The sequence below is a fragment of the Medicago truncatula genome, chromosome 6 (assembly GCF_003473485.1).
Source record: "Medicago truncatula cultivar Jemalong A17 chromosome 6, MtrunA17r5.0-ANR, whole genome shotgun sequence".
In the NCBI taxonomy this organism is placed as follows: domain Eukaryota; kingdom Viridiplantae; phylum Streptophyta; class Magnoliopsida; order Fabales; family Fabaceae; genus Medicago; species Medicago truncatula.
In genome coordinates, this window is record NC_053047.1 from 6,103,568 (window position 1) to 6,123,708 (window position 20,141).

Sequence of the window (20,141 nt, forward strand, 5' to 3'; positions counted from 1 at the left end):
ATGTCTTTACTTCATTACCAAGCTGAGAAAAAAATAACAAAAAATTAAAGAGTACAAAATAAATTATAGAAATAAAAAAATGGCATAATCACCAAGGGATTTCAATCAATAACGTGCTTTTAAATAGGTTCAACTAGAAAATTTACAACTTAGTACTCCAAAAAACAATAATAATGTCATGGATACGTGGTACGGATGCAGGTGCGATACGATACGGGTACACGGATACACAATTTTTTTTAAATTTAAGATATAATACAACAAAAATAGATTAACAAAAATTTTATACTAAAATTTATATGCATGTAATGTAACATACTTGAAAAAAAAGTAAGCATTGATTACTCTTCATTATTATATTATTATAAAATTCTAAATTTTGCCGTACAAATCATAGTATCTTTTCATTCATATGTTAAGATATAACCGCGACATTGTTTTTTTTCTTTCAAAAAAAAAAAACAGAAACATCGTTAAAAGAACTCAACACAAATTTTTCTCATTACCTTAATCCTCAAGAAGTATACATAAAGGCTTCACATGTTAAGATGTCCAAGATCTGGTATCTTCTTTCCTAGAAACTCCGACTTTCACATTCAAGGCTTCTCAGATGCTGACAGATGCAAAGACACAAGAAGATCCATATCAGGCTAGTGTTTCTTCATAGGCAAATCCTTAGTTTCTTGGAGAACAAACAAGCAACTCACAATTTTCATATCTTCTTCATAAGCAGAATATAGAGAATTGTCTTCAACTTCATGTGAAATGTAGTGGTTATTGTACTTGATGAAAGATTTGCAGATTCAGTGTAACAAAGTACCATTGATCTATTGTGATAACCTAAGTGCAATCTATATTGCTGCTAACCCTGTATTTCATGAATGTAAAAAGCATTTGAAAATTGATTGCCACATAGTTAGGGAAAGGGTGCAAGCAGGAACACTCTAAATGAATAACAACGCATCAAATTAGAATAATTATGAAACACAAATAAAGTTAAATTAATAGTACGAAATGTCCAATGCATGAGAATGTTTGGTTTACTCCATGGGGCCACATGTCATGAGCAAGCTTTGGAAGATTTATATTTCCATATATACATTTGAAAGAAGAAGAAAAAACCTTGAAATATATATGATATAAATATAAATATAGATTTTATAGATACATATCTCACCTTTTCCCAATCAATGGCGAGATGGATAACAATTGAAAAACATTTGTAAAAAAGCTGAGAGGTTCATTTCCGGTCATTAACATCACTTTAATTAAAAGGTTTACCTAACTTGTACAACATTACACATGTTAAAACAACCGAAATTAGTAATTTGATAAATTTACACATGAAAAAAAAAATCCTCAGTTAAATAATAAAAAGTTAACCACATTCGGCTTAGGCCCAAAAACAAATCAACCACAATACCACATATGGCAGTTTACTCGCAACACACCCCTTCCCCTCGCGGGGGGGGGGGGGGGGGGGGGGGGGGAACATAGACCATTTCAAACGAACTGTAACATCTCTTTTCCACGTTCTCGCGAATCTCTCGCCGACAGTTACACTTTCCACGATTTCGTAACCGCCAGACACATGTGTGCTATTACTGCAACGGTTCTGCATTCACCCACCTCTATATAAAGGGGACTCCTCGCAGTCCCCAAGGTAGAACCTCTCTCACTTCTAAATCTCCATTTCTGACCTCTACTGACTTGAGCGTCGGAGTGTCTGAGATACACCCCCTCGTTCCAGTATTCAACTGACGTATTTCCACCACCTTTAACCACCACTTTAAAGAAGCACCGACAGACACCTTCTGATCAGATACGATCAAAAACTATAGTTGAAATTGATACACATGACAGGGAAATCGCTTGGAACTTTTCTAGATTCCTCCCAAACTAAACAACCCTAGTGTTGTGCTTATAAGTTATACCTCAAGCATTAATTAACAAGGAATGCTAACAAGATTCTCTTTTCAACATTTTCTCAAACACTCGTTCTTTTATTGAATAAAATCAATGCATGTCCTACCACTTTATGTGGGTTTCATTTTAAATACATAAGACCAAGATTGATTTAAGTCAATTAGAAAATGAATATTAGAGAGAGTGTTTAAAAAATAGTTTTTAATTTTTTTTAAAGTTGTTTAGTGGATAGAATTCACCTTTTCCAAAATAAATAAGTGAGGTGTTCGGAGTTCACCAACCACTATATATAATAATGCATTGTTAACACTACTCAATTAATTATTGTAATACGTTTGTATTATCTTTTTTAAACTGCAAATTATAAACATAGTTGGTGCAACATGCACACAAAGCTGGCGGAGAAAACAAACCGAGAATACAACAACAATAGGCACCGAATATTCCCTAATAAAAATAGGCACCGAATATAATCGGACATCAAGTACACACCAAAGAGAAAAAAGAAAAAGAAAAAAAAAAACAGCCGGCCAAATTAATAAGAAGCGCAGCTTCCCTATTGGAGTACGTTTGTATGATAACGATCAGAGCAATGATATTTGAACAACTATTTGCTAACAATTTTTATTTCTTTTTATTAGGTATCAGTTCTTAAATGTTTAAGACTCTCCCATTGTAGATGCTCTGAGAGAGAAAGTTGTCGAAAAAGATTGTACAAATATCATTTCTCTAATGATTAATACTATTTAAAAAGTTTGTAAGATAATATGATTAATACTACCCCATCCGTTGTCGTTTTGAAATATCACTAAATCGGGGAAAGTGTATTTTTACACATTTTCTTTCTATTATACTTTCATTTTAATCCACTAATGAATTATTATTTTCTTGCACACACTTTCCGTTTTCAATAAATTTAATATGTCATCTTTCTCTTGTAACAAACAATTGTTAGTTAACAAATTCATATTTTTTTGCACACTCTCATTACAAATAATTTTCAATTTTTAAAATATTGTGCACATCTCTTTAATTATTTAAGTCAATTTAAAATGAGTCTTTAACTATCACTTCCTTTTGAATATTCATGGAGTTTTTTTATTTTTGTTTCTCTCATATCTATTCTTTTACTTTACACTTTAAATTTTTAACAATTACTACTCATCTTATTTATAAAATTTTAACTCTTCATTGAACAATTATTATAGGTAACAAAATTTTATTTAAGTTTGAAGATAACAAGAAACAAACTTTGTTTCAAAAAAACAAACAAACTTTGTTTAAAAAACAAACTTTAGTTTTCCAAATATATAACATTAATTAGTTTTATTTAAAAAGATAAGAGTAATTGATAAATGGTATAACTGACAAATCGTACTATTAAAATACTAAAACGACAGTTGAATATGAACATTAAATATGTCGTTAAACGACACGAAACGGAATAAGTATTTAGTAATTCAATAAAAATAATATAATTTTAATTAACTGCGGCTTAATTTAATAAAAATAGTGGATAGCTAATCAATGATATGCTTGCGTATTTTTTATCATGGGAAAAAACAATAATTTAATTAGTATATTTTTTGGAACCCACTTGGATTGGCCTGATGATATTGACTTGTAATAAGGGTGTATGTTCCACCTCAAGGTCTTAGATTCGATCGATACTCCCTAATGTCAATTTAGATGTTTCAATTTAGCTTCTTTAAACAAAAAAATATTAGTATATTTTTCGACCCTTATTTTATACATGCATGCAATGATTTGATGTTTGAACATACGTGGAAATTGAGTAATTGACTAAACACAAATTCCCACAATGGGTAGAACTAGTGTAGTGTGAATTGAAAAAAAATGGAAATCCCACATCGGATGAATTACACATTAGTAGTGTTTATATAGTCGGGGTTTACCTATAATTAATGGGGGTACATAATTAAGTGAACGAAGTAAGCACTAGAAATATATATATATATATATATATATATATATATATATATATATATATATATATTATTTGAAAATGATAAATTAAATGATTGTTTTAATCATTATTAGAAAGTGTTTTCTTAGTCCCCAAGTTTTGCTAAAAATATTTCGGAACGCAATCTAGAATATTTTGGAACACAATCTGAAATATTTTGGTAGACAATCTAATATATTTTAGTGCATGATCCGAAATATATTTTGATACTCAATAATATATGTTCTGAATAATATATTTTTGTACTCAATATGATCTATTTTGAGAATCAATTTGAGATATTTTTGTACTAGATCTAATATGATAATTACTTGCTCCCAAAGTTTCTCACTTATTAGTTGGGAACTTTCTATATAAATAGAGAGCTCACACAGTGCATTCAACACACCGAAATTCACAGTTGATGCTTCTTGTGCTTTTCCTCTCTTCTCCCTCATTTGACTTGTGTTGACAAGTCCTTATCCTTTTTCTACTCCTTTCTGTACCTTCGGAATTAAGAGCGTTTTTAAGACTATAGTCCCTATTCGGTTTATTGTCCTTTCGAAAATAAGAATAGTCTTAAGAGCATATAAGAATGGTCTTAAGAGCATAGTCCCTTCAATTGTTTATGTCTCTCTAGAATAAATAATATTTTAAGATCATAGTCCTTTCTGATACAATAAGAATGATCTTAAACACACACACACACACACACACACACACACACACACACACACACACACACACACACACACACACACACACACACACACACACACACACACACACACACACACACACACACACACACACACACACACACACACACACACACACACACACACACACACACACATATATATATATATATATATATTCTTCTTCTATTCATGGAGAAGTTAGATGTTAGAATGGTCGTAGCACTATATTTGAATGCTTGAAGTACCATATTGATATTTGGAGAAGTTAAAAATTAGAATGGTGATAACACCATATTTGAGTGGTCTTAACACATAATAGAGTGGTAACAATATTATATTGGTTTCAATATTAAAAATTAGTCTTAGTACCATATTAAAGGGTGTTATTTCTCGAACGATTATTTACGGTGCAATATTTTATTGAACAGTAATTGAATAGGTGAACTGAACTGCTGAACTGTTTTATCCTGGAGGCGCACGGTTATTAGTCTACCTTGCACAATTTCAGGTAATGTCGTGATTCGTCTTAAAGAAAGCAACCTGATCGTGACTCAACCCAGTAGGACTTCAATAAGACTCAACATGATAATATCTTCGGTGATGATTTCGATTTTATCAAAAAGGTACGTTTCTGAACCCGAAAAACAATATTTGATAAAAATGATTTGATATCATGTCAAGTAATAAATATGAAACAAATGAAATCGCATGTGTAAAATTTGATAATTATACATTAAAATTTTAGTGTTTTTTAAGGATAATTAAACTCTATTTTTTTGACTAAGGACCTAGATCTAGACTAAATGTATTCATTCCTTCACGTCTCTTACTAGTCAACCTCTCTATATTCTTATTTCTTAGAAAGAAGAAAAAAAAAAAAAAAAAAAAAAGCTCTCTATTCTCATCATCATTTTCGTGTTTTACTCAATCTACCTGTAACTACTACGATCTTACTTGAACACAGGATCTGTTGCATTCAATCAAAAAGAAAAAAAGAAAAAAAAATCTATTTCATTCAATCAAAAGAAGAAAAAAACAAAAAGATTTGTTGAAATCATTCTCAAAAAAAAAATCTGTCTCCTTGATCTCCAAGGAGATACGAACCCGAACCTGCCTTTAACTTTCTTTCTTTCTCAATCACCCGAACCGAACGATGGCTGATCAGCTTGAGTTGATATCCTACAGTGTGTTTGAAAGCGTCATATATAACTTGACTATGTTAGCTTCCAGCGACTATGGAAGGGATCATGGGTTCAGTGATAAATTGAATACCCTTTGTGATAGAATTAAAATACTCAAAGAAAATCTCGTGGATGCTGATAAAATGCAAGAGCTAGATCGAACAAAACATATATATATAGAAGGTCAGATTTTTGTTATTGATGACTTCTGGGATTTAATTGTTACTGAAATTTTGCGTCTAGATCGTTTTAAGGCATGCAATTTATTCTCTTGCATGGATAGATTTCATACTCAGTCTGCAATTGCTCGCAATATATATCGGTTAGGAAATATTATAGACAAGACAGGAATGGATAGGATTTTGAGTTTTCAGCCGATGGAATTTGACTCAGCAAGGAACATACTTGGTAATTCTTTCAATGAATCTGATATAATTGGAAGAGAAGATGAGAAAAGGGAAATAATAAGGCTGTTGATGCTACCAGCTGATGGGAAGGAAAATATTTCCATAATTGCTATTGTTGGTATGGGTGGTATAGGCAAGACAACTGTTGCCCAGATGATATACAATGACAGACAAGTCAAAGGTTTCTTTGATATCTGCATATGGGTCAATGTTTCTTATGATTCTGATATCAAAAATATTGCAGATCAAATTTTAGATTCATCCAGTGGAAGCACGAACAATGATCAAGACTCACTGGAAACCTGGCAAAATGAGCTCCGCAAAAAATTAAATGGTAAAAAGTATTTGTTAGTGATGGATGACATCTGGAACGAGAGTAAGGAAAAATGGACGGAATTGAAAACTTATTTGACAAGTGGCGCTCCAGGTACCAAGATTGTAGTTACAACTCGTAGTGAAAAAGTAGCCGAAGTGATGGAAGTTTACACATCGGTTCATTTGACAAGCTTGAGTGAGGAAGATTCTTGGTGTTTGTTAAAGAAGTTGGTGTTTAGGAATGATGACGATCCAAGGACCCATCTACTAGAACCGGTTGGTAAGAAAATAGGGAAAAAGTGTCGTGGAGTTCCACTAGCAATTAGATCGGCGGCACGCGTATTACATTCCACAGATACTGAAAGTGAATGGATTTTGGCCTCAAAATTTAAAATTGATATCAATATCATGTCTTCTCCAGAAACGAGTTACAAGGATTTGTCGCCTCCTCAATTGAAACAATGTTTAGCTTATTGCTGTATATATCCTATGGGTTGCGAAATTGAAAAGAACGAGTTGATTCAATTATGGATGGCACAAGATTACCTCGGATATATAAACAGTGAGCTGGAAATGGAGGATGTTGGTAATGGATTTGTTAATACTCTTCTGAGGATGTCATTTATCCAAGATCCAAAAATGGATGAATATGGAAATGTAGTTAGTTTTAAAATGCATGAATTCAAATGCAATTACGATGACTTTTTTGATGATGGGACAGTCAATAGACCCACACACATGTGCTTGTCATTGGAATCTCACGCCTTTGATTTGTTGAGAAGAAGATATCCAAAAAGAATGAGAACATTTTTACTACAACGGAAAAGTGATCGAGAAAATGTTTGGATGACAAGAGATCATTTGTCTGTTGTTGTTAGACTCAAATATTTACGTGCGTTGAATTTGTCCCATTCTTCTCTTAGGATGTTTCCAGATTTAATTGGTCAGTTGGTACGTTTAAGATATCTTGACTTATCTTGGTGCATAAAACTAGCAAGGCTTCCCAAATCGATTGGAAGGCTTGTTAACTTGCAAACCTTGAAGCTGACTGGTTGTGAGACTCTTGAATTTTCTACTGAAGTTGTCACGAAGTTAATCAATTTGAGGCACCTTGAGATTCATCGTTGTAAAGCCTTTGAAGAAATGATGCCAACGGGACTAGGGAAATTGTCATCGTTGCAATCGTTATCAAGCTTCTATGTTGTGAATGATCGGAAGAAGAAATCTGGGAAACTGAATGAATTACAGAACTTAAATAGTCTGAGAGGCAATTTAGAGATTAATAGACTTGATCAGGTAAAAGATGTGATGCTGGAAACACAACATGTGAATTTGAAAGACAAGAAACTCCTTGAGTCCTTGGATTTAAATTGGGAGAATCAGGACAATAAACAGAACAACTTTCGACTACTAGAAAACCTTTGTCCCCACCAAAATCTAAAAAGACTGCATGTGAGGTGGTATCCAGGTTATGAGTTTTCAAGTTGGCTTTCTTCTATAAACCATCTTTCTTACATCTCTCTCTTTGGATTTGATAATTGCAAATCTCTCCCACCATTAGAGCATCTCCCATGTCTCAAGTCTCTTGAGATAAGTTCTATGAAAGTATTGGAGTACATACACCTTGAAGAGGTGTTTCACACTGCAGCAACATTCTTCCCGTCATTGGAGCGGCTCAAGTTTAGTGGTTGTAAGAATTTCACGGGATGGCAGAGAATGAAACGTCAGGTCAGTGTAGATAAACTCTCGCACCCGCCATTGGGTCGTCTCTCTCAACTAATAATCAACAAATGCCCAGAGTTGACTGACTTGCCTACTTTTCCAAATGTTGAGGAATTGCAGTTGTGTGAATCTATGGTGACGCCATTGAAAGAAACGCTGGATATAGCATCATCCTCTTCCTCCACTCCTCTTTCCAAGCTCAAGTCACTAAAGATAGAAGGCAAACTTCCAGAAATTAGTGTTTTACCATCTCGGTGGAAACAAAACCTTACTTCCCTTGAGCATCTTGAAATTGGAGATGTTGATAATTTAGATATTTGGTTTGAGGACAACTTCCCTTCTCTGCAGAAAGTTGTGGTATATGGTTGTGATTTACAAGCTTTGCCACAGAAGATGTGTGACTTGTCATCACTTCAGCATGTCAAGATGATGGGATGCCATAAATTGGCGTCATTGCCAAAAGAAATGGTTAACCTTAACAAATTGGTTACACTAGAAATCTGGGATTGTCCCCTCTTGGTTGAACGATGCCAGAGTGAAACAGGAGTAGATTGGCCCCAAGTTAAACATGTCCAAAACATAATTTTGAAGGAAAATTTGAGGCAGTAAAGGTACTCCTACCAACCTTTAACTAATACTGTGAATTTTGTTTCTGCTTGATATTTTGTATTTTCATTCTTTTAATTTCAATATAATTTGAATTGACTCCTGAAAAATAGGACATAGTTATAGAATCACTTCCGAGGATGCTAACTCCATATACTTGTTATTCATAATTGATTTAATTAAAAATGTATAGTGGACTTTCAAATTGAGGTCATGTCTTATTTTCTCTCGCCAGTTGTGTTTCAAACTTGTTAAGCATTATGGTGTTTTTGGAAAAGCATCAGATTCTCATGATCTAAGATAGTCTTAGCAGAAGATCCAGATCATTCATTTGAAAAGAATGTATGTTTATCAATGAAAATATATTCTACGTTGTGTAGGAATTACGGTGTGTTTATCAATGATTTTGTGAACATAATAATTCTGATTAATTTTTTTGATGATGGTACATTTATTTGAAGGTTCTATTGAAGACAAAAAGGTGCAGTTTTCATTCATCAAGCTTCAGGGGAAGAAGAAGTGACTCTAGCTTGGTTGTGTGAGCTTTCAAGAATATGGACATTGTTTCCTGGAAGTTTAAAGATGGAATAATTGCATTAATTTGTCTTCTCGCATGCGTTTCTATTGCTCTCATATTTTCAGGGATTGTGTAGTTTATGTTGTGTTGTTGTTTCTTTGCACTACACTCTTTTTTCCTATACCATATTTTATGGTAAGGTTTTTAACGAGGTAGTTGATGTTCTTGTACAATATTGTTACTTTGGGTATTGATCTAGTCTCGCAATCTTTATTTTTTCTATCTTTATTTTAATATATTTTTTATGATGCTGCAAATGATCAGACGATCGATTTGGGGTGCCAAACTAATTGAGATGTCAAATATATCATTTGTTGTGTTTGCACTCTATTATCTCTTTTTGCTTTAAAAAAGGAAGGAAAAAAAAAGTGTCAAGGTTGAAACTCATGAGAGGAAGGAATGAATTTTTTTTTGAGGAAAGAGGAAGGAATGAATTCTCACTCACACAAGCTCAGCCATCTTTTCAATCATATAATATTCCATCATTTTTTTTTTCTCTTTTCAAATGGCTTGAGAAGACCGTATGGATAGTAAAACATTTAAGTTTTTCTCGAAATTCTAATTATGTCGTGCCCTTTACTATCTATGAAAACATTTAGTATTAGAAAATTAATATCTCTCTATACATAAGATTTTACTTACAAATTAAATCATTAGCGTTAGCATGCTATCGTGTTGGTCTGTCTCTTCTTAGATTTGGATTTACGGAGGGAAGGACTCGTTTGATTGATATGAAACAAATTTAGGGGTGAAGAATTGACTATTTTGAAAAAATTTAGAGACAAAGTTAATAGATGGACATATAGATATATATATATATATATATATATATATATTAAAGGGTTAATTATGTTTTTGGTCCCTATAAATATACCAACTTTTCGTTTTAGTCCCTCTAAAATTTTCCTTCAACTTTTAGTCCCTATAAAATTTTCAATCTTTACTTTTGGTCCCTATTTTAAAGTAAACTCATATGTAGAATTCATATTTTTAAATAAAATTTTGGAGAAAAATGTATAATATTATAAGGATCTCTCCCAAAAAAATTTAGTTTTTTTACCAAAACTTGAATTAAATATGAATTTTTATATTTTTTGCAGTAAAAAATTCATGTTCTGTTAAAAATTTCTAATTTTTTTTTAGAGTGGTTTTTACAATATTCCATAAATTTTTGCACATTTTCATTAGAAAATACAATAATTTATTTAAAAATAGGGACCAAAAGTAGTGATTGAAAATTTTATAGAGACTAAAAGTTGAAGGGAAATTTTAGAAGAACAAAAACGAAATGTTAGTATATTTATAGGGACTAAAAACATATTTAATCCTATATTAAATAACAACGTATTTTTCATTTTTTTTGGTTGAAATGCTAGCTCAATATAAAGAGTTTAATATTTTTTGATAAAAAAAAAGAGTTTAATATTGTAACTTTGTACAAAATTAAATTCCGTTAGGAGGTTATAATAAAAGGGTTATTAGTATACGAATCCTCATAATTTTATATCAATACCTATCTCACCTTTTCCCAATCAATGGCGAGATGGATAACAATTGAAAAACATTCATGAAAAAGTTGAGAGGTTCATTTCCGGTCATTAGCATCACTTTAATTAAATAATAAAAAGTTTCCCTTGGCAATTGCTTGGAACTTTCCTAGATTCCTCCGAAACTAAACGACACAAGCGTTGGGTTTATAAGTTATATACCTCAAGCACTAATTAATGAGAAAGACTAACCACACATTTTTTCAACACTATCTCAAACACTCGTTCTTTTATTGAGTAAAATCAATATATATCGCACCATCTTATGTAGATTCTATTTTCAAACCGTAGGACACACATTGATTTAAGTTAATTAAAAAATAAGTATTTAAGAGTGTTCAAAAGAAAGTATTATTAACCTTACTCTTAATTAATTCATTGGAATACATTTGTATTTTTTTATAAACGACAAATTTATTCAACTTGGTTCGTGCTCGCGCAGAGAAAAAACGGAGAATAAAACAAAAGGCACCGAATACAATCGTGTACGCCAACGCCAAGTACACACCAAGAGAAAAAACAAACAGCCGGCCAAATTAAAAGAAGCTCTGCTTCCCTATTAGAGTACGTTTGTATGATAACGATTGATACTATTTTGAAAACGTTTATATGATAATATGATTAATACTAATAATTCAATAGAAATAATATAATTTTGATTAACTTCGGCTCAATTTAATAAAAATAGTGGATGACAGATAACTTATAGCTGATGACAGATAATTTATAGTTGATAGCGGTTGTTTATGGCTGATAACTGATAAGTTAATTGAAGTTTTTGGTGAAATTAGCGAATGAACTAATTGATAAATGTAAAATTACACAAAAGAACATTTTTAGTTTGTAATAAAATTTATATCAATTCATTAAAAAAATCAAATTAATATTTAAATATTTAGAATTTAATAACATAAATTTGTTAATATAATATATTTGTTCGGAACAAACCGATAAATTTAGCCAAAGAGGATAAAGATACTTACAGTGGTGGTGAATCGTCGAGAGTAAGTGCACTTATCGTTGATGGTTGTGCTTCGAGGAGAAGGGGTGCTATACCTGCAGGGCCGTTCAGAGGCCCGTTGTAATCTTGATAATTTTAATTTAAAAAGTTTTGGAAAATAAATTCAACACTACTTAGAGTAACAAACATCTACATCCTAGTTAAATATACAAGCAATGGTTCAAACATGACTTTTACCCACAACTAATTAGACATTTACCGACGGATAATGTATAATTGACAGTAAAATAGTTGAATTCTGGACTTCTACCCAAGGAAAAATGACATTTAGTGACCGATTTTGTCCATAGGTACAAGTTTTTTTCAACTAATTTTTAGGCCCCTTTAAGTTGGAGACCTTGTGCCAAGGGCTTTGATGCACTTGCACGGGGCCAACTCAATATACCTGCAAGCGCTCTGACGCCCAAGTTAGTATATGACCAAGAGTTGGATGAAGCATAGAGATATACATACCTTGTGAGCTTGTCAAAAGCGCATATAGGGTCGAGGAGACCGTTGTATGGTCATGGTACAATCATTATGAAAGGCATCCATTATGACGGGATCGAATGGTCGTTACAAACAATTAGTAGCCGTTATAAGCTATTGTTGGTTGAAGAGGATCCTACGTTGAGGGTGGGCTTTTCTTGTTGGGCCTTTGGATAAGTGGGCCCTAATTTGTGGTGGGCTAGGCTTTTTGATAGTCAAGAATAGAAGCCCGTTAATGACGAGCAAGAAGGGGGTGTCAAATTTATTTTGATTGGAAATTCAGTGCTGTGTGAAGTCAAGGAAGCACAACCTTAACAAAACAAAAAGAGATTACGTGAATTTCTATTTTAAACACGAGAAACTTGGAATTCAACGGTACAGTCATAGAGCATATATACAAATTATAAAATACTTCATATTTTCATAATAAAGATAGATCAAGAACATCGGTTTCGATTTAAGGTTATGCATGTTAGATTTTCTTCATATCTTAATCGTTTGATTGGATAACGTTTAAAAAATAGAGGCAATTAAAAAAATAGAATGATGAAACTCATCAAAGTCAATTAAAAAATAGAGGCAAATCAGTAATTAATCTATAATTAACTCTTAATAACAATCGACCATATTTTATATTAATAATAATTTAGAAAGAATTTATTATGTCAATCCACAACTGATTAATTAAATAATTAATAGTATACTAGTGTCCACACACTAACATGGTATTTGATTCTGTAGTAGAAGTAAGGGAAAGAATTTCAATAAACTTCTTGTTCATTTCTAAATTACAAGCGTAAGATTAGATTATGTATACAAACCATTGAAGGAATTCCAAAAAATAAAAAACATTGCATATCAAGTTTGATAATAGAGTTTTTAAGGTGAGGGATGTCATTTTATTTTTTTTAGGGGTGTCACTCGTTATAAACTCTTTTATAGAATCTATCATTATTTTATGTTGAGTTTCTCTTATAGAGAGAAACGATGAGATGAGAGCGAGAGCACGATGACTAGAGAAATGAGATCACATGGAGGAGTCAAAGAGAATTATGAAATTCTCTCATTTTAGGTGGAGTTTCAAATTCTTCAAAATCAATTGAAAATATTCAATAAATTTCAAGTATTTTAAAAATATCCTAACTAATTTTTATCCAAACAAGATACTTTAAGCCAAGTCATTTTAATTCCCCTAAAAAGTTACATTCCCTCTTGAAGGTAAGAAGAATAAGGATAATGCTGGAGTGCACTTCGACAAATATATTCATATTCCACCTTTTAAATCAATCTTTACCTTCTCTCAGACACTTGAAGACCACATAATTAGATAGAAAACTTAAAACAATAGTATTAAGTAAAATAATATAAAATGTTTACAAATCTTTTTGCATAACAAAAGTCATAATTGAATTCAAATCATTCATATAGTTGATGTCACACATATAAAAGCTTTTTCTTCACACACATATAAATAAGAGCTTAACAATCCCTTTTATAAAATACAAACATAGAAATACAAATAAACTTAAGAATTTCATTGAGTCTCCCTCAAGCCAAATTGCTTGTGAAGCCATTTGATGAAAAACATATTCCTTCCTCTTATGAGCTTCAACTGTGATTCTTCTTCCATTGAAGCTTGCTGAATGAAAACAGCATCTTTTTTTTCTCCTTTTGTTTGGATAGCTGATCAAGATTCTTGAGAAGGACATGAGGTGAACCCCTACGAAATATTTGTCAATATGTGAGCCCTTAGGTATGATTATATAATGATTCACGCAGAAGAAGAAATAACAATGCACTATACTTAACAAAAGATATGATGAAATGACACACTAAGTGAGAATCAAATTAAGCCATTTTTTCTTTCATCCGTTTTTATAGCAGTAGAACTTAATTAGAAAAGCAATAAAGTTTATCATGCAGCAGTACGTTAAAGCTAGTGGAAAATATATCATTGATAAAAAATACATTCTTCTCGTATGAATGATCTGGATTTTATGATAAGACTATCCTACATCATGAAAATCTGATGTTTTTGCAAAACTACCAATAAGCTTAACATGTTTAAATCTGATAAGACTATCCTCAATTTGACGTAAACCAAGAATAACAAGTATATGGAGTCGGAATCCTCAAGCATAAATAAGACTATATTTTCAATGAATATTTCAGAAGTGATTCTCTTACTATGTTATATTTTTCAGAAGTCAATTCAAACTGTATTGAAGTTAAAAATATTCAAAACACAAAATGTCTACTTTTGAAATGTAGAATATCAAACAGAAACAAAATTCACAGTATTAGTAAAAAGTTGGTAGTACAGTACCTTCACCGCCTCAAATTTTGCTTCATTATTCTGTTTTGGACATGAGAAATTTGGGGCCAATCTACTCCTGTTTCACTCTGGCATCGTTCAACTAAGAGGGGACAATCCCAGATTTCTAGTGTAACCAAGTTGGTAAGATTAACCATTTCTTTTGGCAATGACGCCAGTTTATGGCATCCCATCATCTTGATATGCTGAAGTGATAACATGTCACACATTTTACTCGGCAAAGCTTTTAAATCGCAACCATATATCACAACTTTCTTTAGAGAAGGGAAGTTGTCCTCAAACCAAATATCTAAATTATCAACATCTCCAATTTCAAGATGCTCAAGGGAAGTAAGGTTTTGTTTCCACCGAGATGGTAAAACACAAATGTCTGGAAGTTTGCCTTCTATCTTTAGTGACTTGAGCTTGGAAAGAGGAGCGGAGGAAGAGGATGATGCTATATCCAGTGTTTCTTTCAATGGCTTCACCATAGATTCACACAACTGCAATTCCTCAACATTTGGAAAAGTAGGCAAGTCAGTCAACTTTGGGCATTTGTTGATTATTAGTTGAGAGAGACGGACGAATGGCCGCTGCGAGTGTTTATCTACACTGACCTGACCTTCCGTTCTCTTCCATCCCTTGAAATTCTTACAACCACTAAACTTGAGCCGCTCCAATGACGGGAAGAATGTTACTTCAGTGTGAAACAGCTCTTTATGGTGTATGTACTCCAATACTTTCATAGAACTTATCTCAAGAGACTTGAGGAATGGGAGATGCTCTAATGGTGGGAGAGATTTGCAATTATCAAAGCCAAAGAGAGAGATGTGAGAAAGACAGTAAATATCAGAAAGCCAATTAGAAAACTTATCACCAGGATACCACCGAACTTGTAGTCTTCTTAGGTATTCGTGGGGACAAAGGTTTTCTAAAAGTTGCAAGCTGCCCTCTGTTTTGTCCTGATTTTCCCAATTTAATTCCAACGATATAAGGAAGTTTTTGGCTTTCAAATTCACATGTTGTGATTCCGGCATCACGTCTTTTACCTGATCAAGTCTGTTAATCTCTAAGTTGCCACTTAGACTATTTAAGTTTTGTAATTCATTCAGTTTCCCAGATTTCTTTTTCTTCTGCCGATCATCCACCACATAGAAGTTTGATAATGATTGCAACGAAGACAATTTTCCCAATCCTGCAGGCATCATGTTCTCGAAGGCTTTACATCGATCAATCTCAAGGTGCCTCAAATTGATAAACTTTGTGACAACTTCTGTAGAAAATTCAAGTGTCTCGCAACCAGTCAGCTTCAATGTTTGTAACTTAACAAGATTGCCAATGGATTTGGGAAGTCTTGTTAGTTTTACACACCAAGATAAGTCAAGATATCTCAAATGCTTCAATTTACCAACTAAATCAGGCAACATCTTTAAAGAAGAACGGGACAAATTCAATGTACGTAAGCTTTTGAATGTCAAAATAAGAGACAGCTCTCTTGTCATCCGACCAGTGCCTCGATCATTTGTCCGTTGAAGGAAAATCGTTCGCAGCCGACTTGCATCTATTGATGCCAACAAATCAATGGCGTTAGATTCCAATGAGAAGCACATGTGTATGGGTTCCATGACGTTTCTCTGACTACCCAAGTAATAGTCATCGCTAGCTACCTCCAATGCAAGATCATGTATCAAACCATGCATTTTAAAACTAACTAGATTACCACATTCATCCATTTTTGGATCTTGGAAAAATGACATCTTCAGAAGAGTATCAACAAATTCAATTCCAACACTTTCCATTTCCTGCTCACCATTTAAACAATTAAGGTAATCTTGTGCCATCCATAATTGAATCAACTCATTCTTTTCAATTTCCCAACCCATAGGATATATGGAGCAATAAGCGAAACATTGTTTCAATTGACGAGGCCGCAAATGCTGGTAACTAAATGCTAGAGAAGACATGATACTGATATCATTTGTACTTCTAGCCAATTCCCTTTCACCCAGTTCCCAAGAACTACCTTCTAAAGCATTAATCCATTCACTTTCAGTATATTTTCCATCTAATATATGTGCCACTGTCATAATTGCTAGTGGAACTCCTTCACACTTCGCCATAATCTTCCTACCAACCGATTCTAGTCGATGGATCATTGGATTGCTATCATCTCCAAACACCAACTTCTTGAACAAACTCCAAGAATTCTCCTCAGTCAAGCTTCGCAAACGAAACAACATTTTAGTTCCCATCGCATGACCTACTTTTAAACTACGAGTTGTCACTAAAATCTTGCTACCTTCAGCTCCAGACATTAAATAAGTTTTCAATTCAGTCCATTTTTTGGAATCCTCATTCCATACGTCATCCAAGACTAACAAATACTTTTTACCATTTAATTGTTTATGAAGCTCAATCTGCAAGGTTTCCATTGATTCTTGATCATTGCTCCTGCTTCCACTTGATGAAACTAAAATTTCATTCACAATAGTTTTGACATCAAAATTCAGAGCAACACACACCCACATGCGGATATCAAAGAAATCTCGGACTTGTGCATCTTTGTATACCATCATAGCAAGAACTGTCTTTCCTATACCACCCATACCAACAATACCAATCAGAGAATCATCAGAATGTTTCTCCTCAGATGGTTCCATTAACAGTCTATCAGTTGGTTCCATTAACAGGCTTATTATCGCCTGTTTCTCCTCTTCTCTGCCAATCATTACTGGTTCATTCCTAACATAAGAATGTTCTACCATTGCCAGTCCCCTTGCCGGTTCCCTTGCCAGTTGGTCCCATTTGATCATATACTCTAAATTCTTTCCTATCTCATCTATTTCACGAGCAATTTGTAACTGAAAAACAAATGCATTAATGCAAGAAAATAAACTGCGTACCTTCCCACCATCAAGACGCAAAATTTCGGTAGCAATTTCATCGAAGAAGTCATCAGCAGCATAAACCTGATCTTTTATCTCTCTTATCCAATCCTTGTCAATTTTTCTCTGATCATCCTCAAAAATTGCTTTGATTTCTTCAACTCCAGCACGAAGCCTTTCCAATTTTGCATACAATCCATGAACACGTCCAAAATTGTGGAAAGCTATCATAGTCAATTTATGAATGAGGCTTTCTAAGGGAATCAACTCAGGATGAGGCATCGTTCGGTTTGGGTGATTGAGATTTAAGAAGATGGATGAAACAGATATTGTTTTTGGTAGTAGTTGTTGCAGGTAGATTGAGAGGAAATGATTATGAGAATAGAAAGAGATTGACAGAGGTAGTAGATAATAATAATTTCAATTAAAGTGGAATATTGCAGCCTTGCATCACACTCCATCCCGCCACTATTTGTCGCATTTATTCTTTTCTAACTGAGCTACATTTACATGACCGCTTTTGACAATTTCATAAAAGGATTAAATGTTTTTATTCTCCTAAAAATATCAACATTTATTTGTAATTCTATACAAAAGAATAATAATAATCGTCCTCCTAAACTTTTTTTAAAAAAATCGTCCTCCTAAATATTTCAATATACAACATTGTTTCTTAACTCCCATTAACGGAATATGATGTGACAAGAACACGTGCCACTAAGAGTTACTAGAGGGGACCAATTTTGAAGATGGAAAAGTTTAGAGTTTAGGGTGACCATCATTCAATAAAAAATTTAAAGAGACTTAAAATAAAAGTTAATATATTTAAAGGATTGAAAAACATATTTAACCTTTTATAAAAATTAATAAATGAAAGAAAAAGAATTATGATTTTGTTCAAGGTAATCAGAACCGGACCGGACATTAAACCGGTAAAGGTATGTGTTTGAGGTTTAAAGGTTCAACCGGGGTCGAACCGGGGTTGAACCGTTTTTAATAAAATAATTCATTTATATTTTTTTTAGGAGAAAATAAGTCATTTATATATAAAATAGGTAGTATTGCAATAAATAAAAGGAAATAATGTTTGGGTACAATATTAACTTAAGATATATATGTTTGGCCCAAACCCACGTTTCTACATGTGGCTCAATATCACTTTTAATGTAACCCTAATGTTATTAACTGCTATTGCTTAGTGAGATGAAACAGCCGCCGCTCACTTGCAAGCCTCTCTCTCTACCGTTGCATCCTTTATTTTTTTCTTCTATTTTTTGTTTACGGTTTTCATCTTCTTCGTCTGAATTTGGATCTGTGCTTTTTCTTCTTGAATCGAATCATACAGTCCAATTATTTCTTCTTCTTCTAGCAATCTTGGTTGAATATTTCTCAATCTGTGCTGTGTATGCGAAGAGACCTAGGAACCGTTTTAATTTTTTTGTGCAGTAAGCAATCAATCGGTCCAACCCCTCAATCATCCAAAACCGCCGGTTTTGTACGGTTTTACCGGTTTTCCGGTTTTTTATCCGGTTTAATGACAGAGCGGTTTTGAGATCATTCCGGACCGAACATAGGTCCGGTTCACGGTTGAACCGGCCGGTCCGATCCGGTTTTAACTACCATGATTTTGTTAATTTACTCTTACTATTTTTTGATAAATTTCCATTACAATAAATGGAAAATAATCACTTACGAGTTGTGTAAATTTTATTAAGAGCAATGCTATATATCAAGAAAGATTTTATCAAGAAAATTTTAAGAATGACATGGCAGAATAATCACCCTTAGATTTTATCAAGAAATAGTCTTGAAAATTAATGTTAGCCAATAAAATATCAGTTTGGCCAGAAATCATGGGGTGGTGGGTGTTATGTATTTTTTTTTATATGAAAGATTAATAAATGAGACTGAAATCTAAAAGTGATTATTGTGCCATGTCATTCTTGGAATATTAGTTTTGAGCAAATACATATTCAATCAATGACTTTAGCGTCGTCAACGTTGCCTCTTCTTCTCCCTCTCAATCAAACTTTTTGTTGCCATGATGGTTCATTTCCTATTAGTATCAATGATAGAAGTCGGATCCTGGATTGTAGAAATAGAAGAAGGTGGTTTCCCTTCTTCATACAAAGAAATGATATTTTTGCAGATACAATAAAGAATCAAATTAACCAAATTTACCTGATGTAGAGGCAATCAAGAAAGCCGCATAAGTAAATATATAACCTACTGAAAAGTGACATGATTATTCTGGAGACTTGAATATAGTTATGCTTGTCGGCATAGGTATTGTCCCGTTTTATGCTTTTAACATGGATGATGTGAGTTTGTTTGCAAATTCATCCTTTTTGCTTTTAGCTACTTTGAATTTATAATTTAACGATGTACTCTATCAATTTGAATGAATGAATATCGCTTATTTTTGTCAAAAAAAAAAAACTAAAATAATTCTTATAAAGATATTTGTCCATATAATAACATTGAAATATGATTAAATTAAATAGT

The 20,141-nt window shown here is 32.9% G+C and overlaps 2 protein-coding genes across 5 annotated transcripts; one reads left to right on the plus strand and one right to left on the minus strand.

Moving 5' to 3' along the window:
• Window positions 1-5,444: 5,444 nt before the first annotated feature.
• On the plus strand, window positions 5,445-9,635 carry LOC25495497 (putative disease resistance protein RGA3). Of its 3 annotated transcripts, XM_013595720.3 has the most exons (3): window positions 5,445-8,224; window positions 8,339-8,829; window positions 9,286-9,635. In XM_013595720.3, exons 1-2 carry the CDS (start codon window positions 5,747-5,749, stop codon window positions 8,825-8,827), a joined length of 2,967 nt encoding a protein of 988 aa, XP_013451174.1. In that variant the 5' UTR covers window positions 5,445-5,746; the 3' UTR covers window positions 8,828-8,829; window positions 9,286-9,635. The 3 variants fall into 3 exon arrangements, with proteins under 3 accessions (XP_013451174.1, XP_039682688.1, XP_013451175.1); XM_039826754.1 differs by lacking the exon at window positions 9,286-9,635 and adding an exon at window positions 9,060-9,260 and having other exon boundaries at window positions 5,445-8,829; XM_013595721.3 differs by having other exon boundaries at window positions 5,446-8,829.
• Window positions 9,636-13,873: 4,238 nt separating this feature from the next.
• Window positions 13,874-18,089, minus strand: LOC25495499 (putative disease resistance protein RGA3). 2 transcript variants are annotated; one of them, XM_039835020.1, is made up of 2 exons: window positions 14,764-18,089; window positions 13,874-14,132 (listed from the first exon to the last, which is right to left on the minus strand). In XM_039835020.1, exon 1 carries the CDS (start codon window positions 17,916-17,918, stop codon window positions 14,766-14,768), a length of 3,153 nt encoding a protein of 1,050 aa, XP_039690954.1. In that variant the 5' UTR covers window positions 17,919-18,089; the 3' UTR covers window positions 13,874-14,132; window positions 14,764-14,765. The 2 variants fall into 2 exon arrangements, with proteins under 2 accessions (XP_039690954.1, XP_013451177.1); XM_013595723.3 differs by having other exon boundaries at window positions 13,874-14,157.
• Window positions 18,090-20,141: the final 2,052 nt, after the last annotated feature.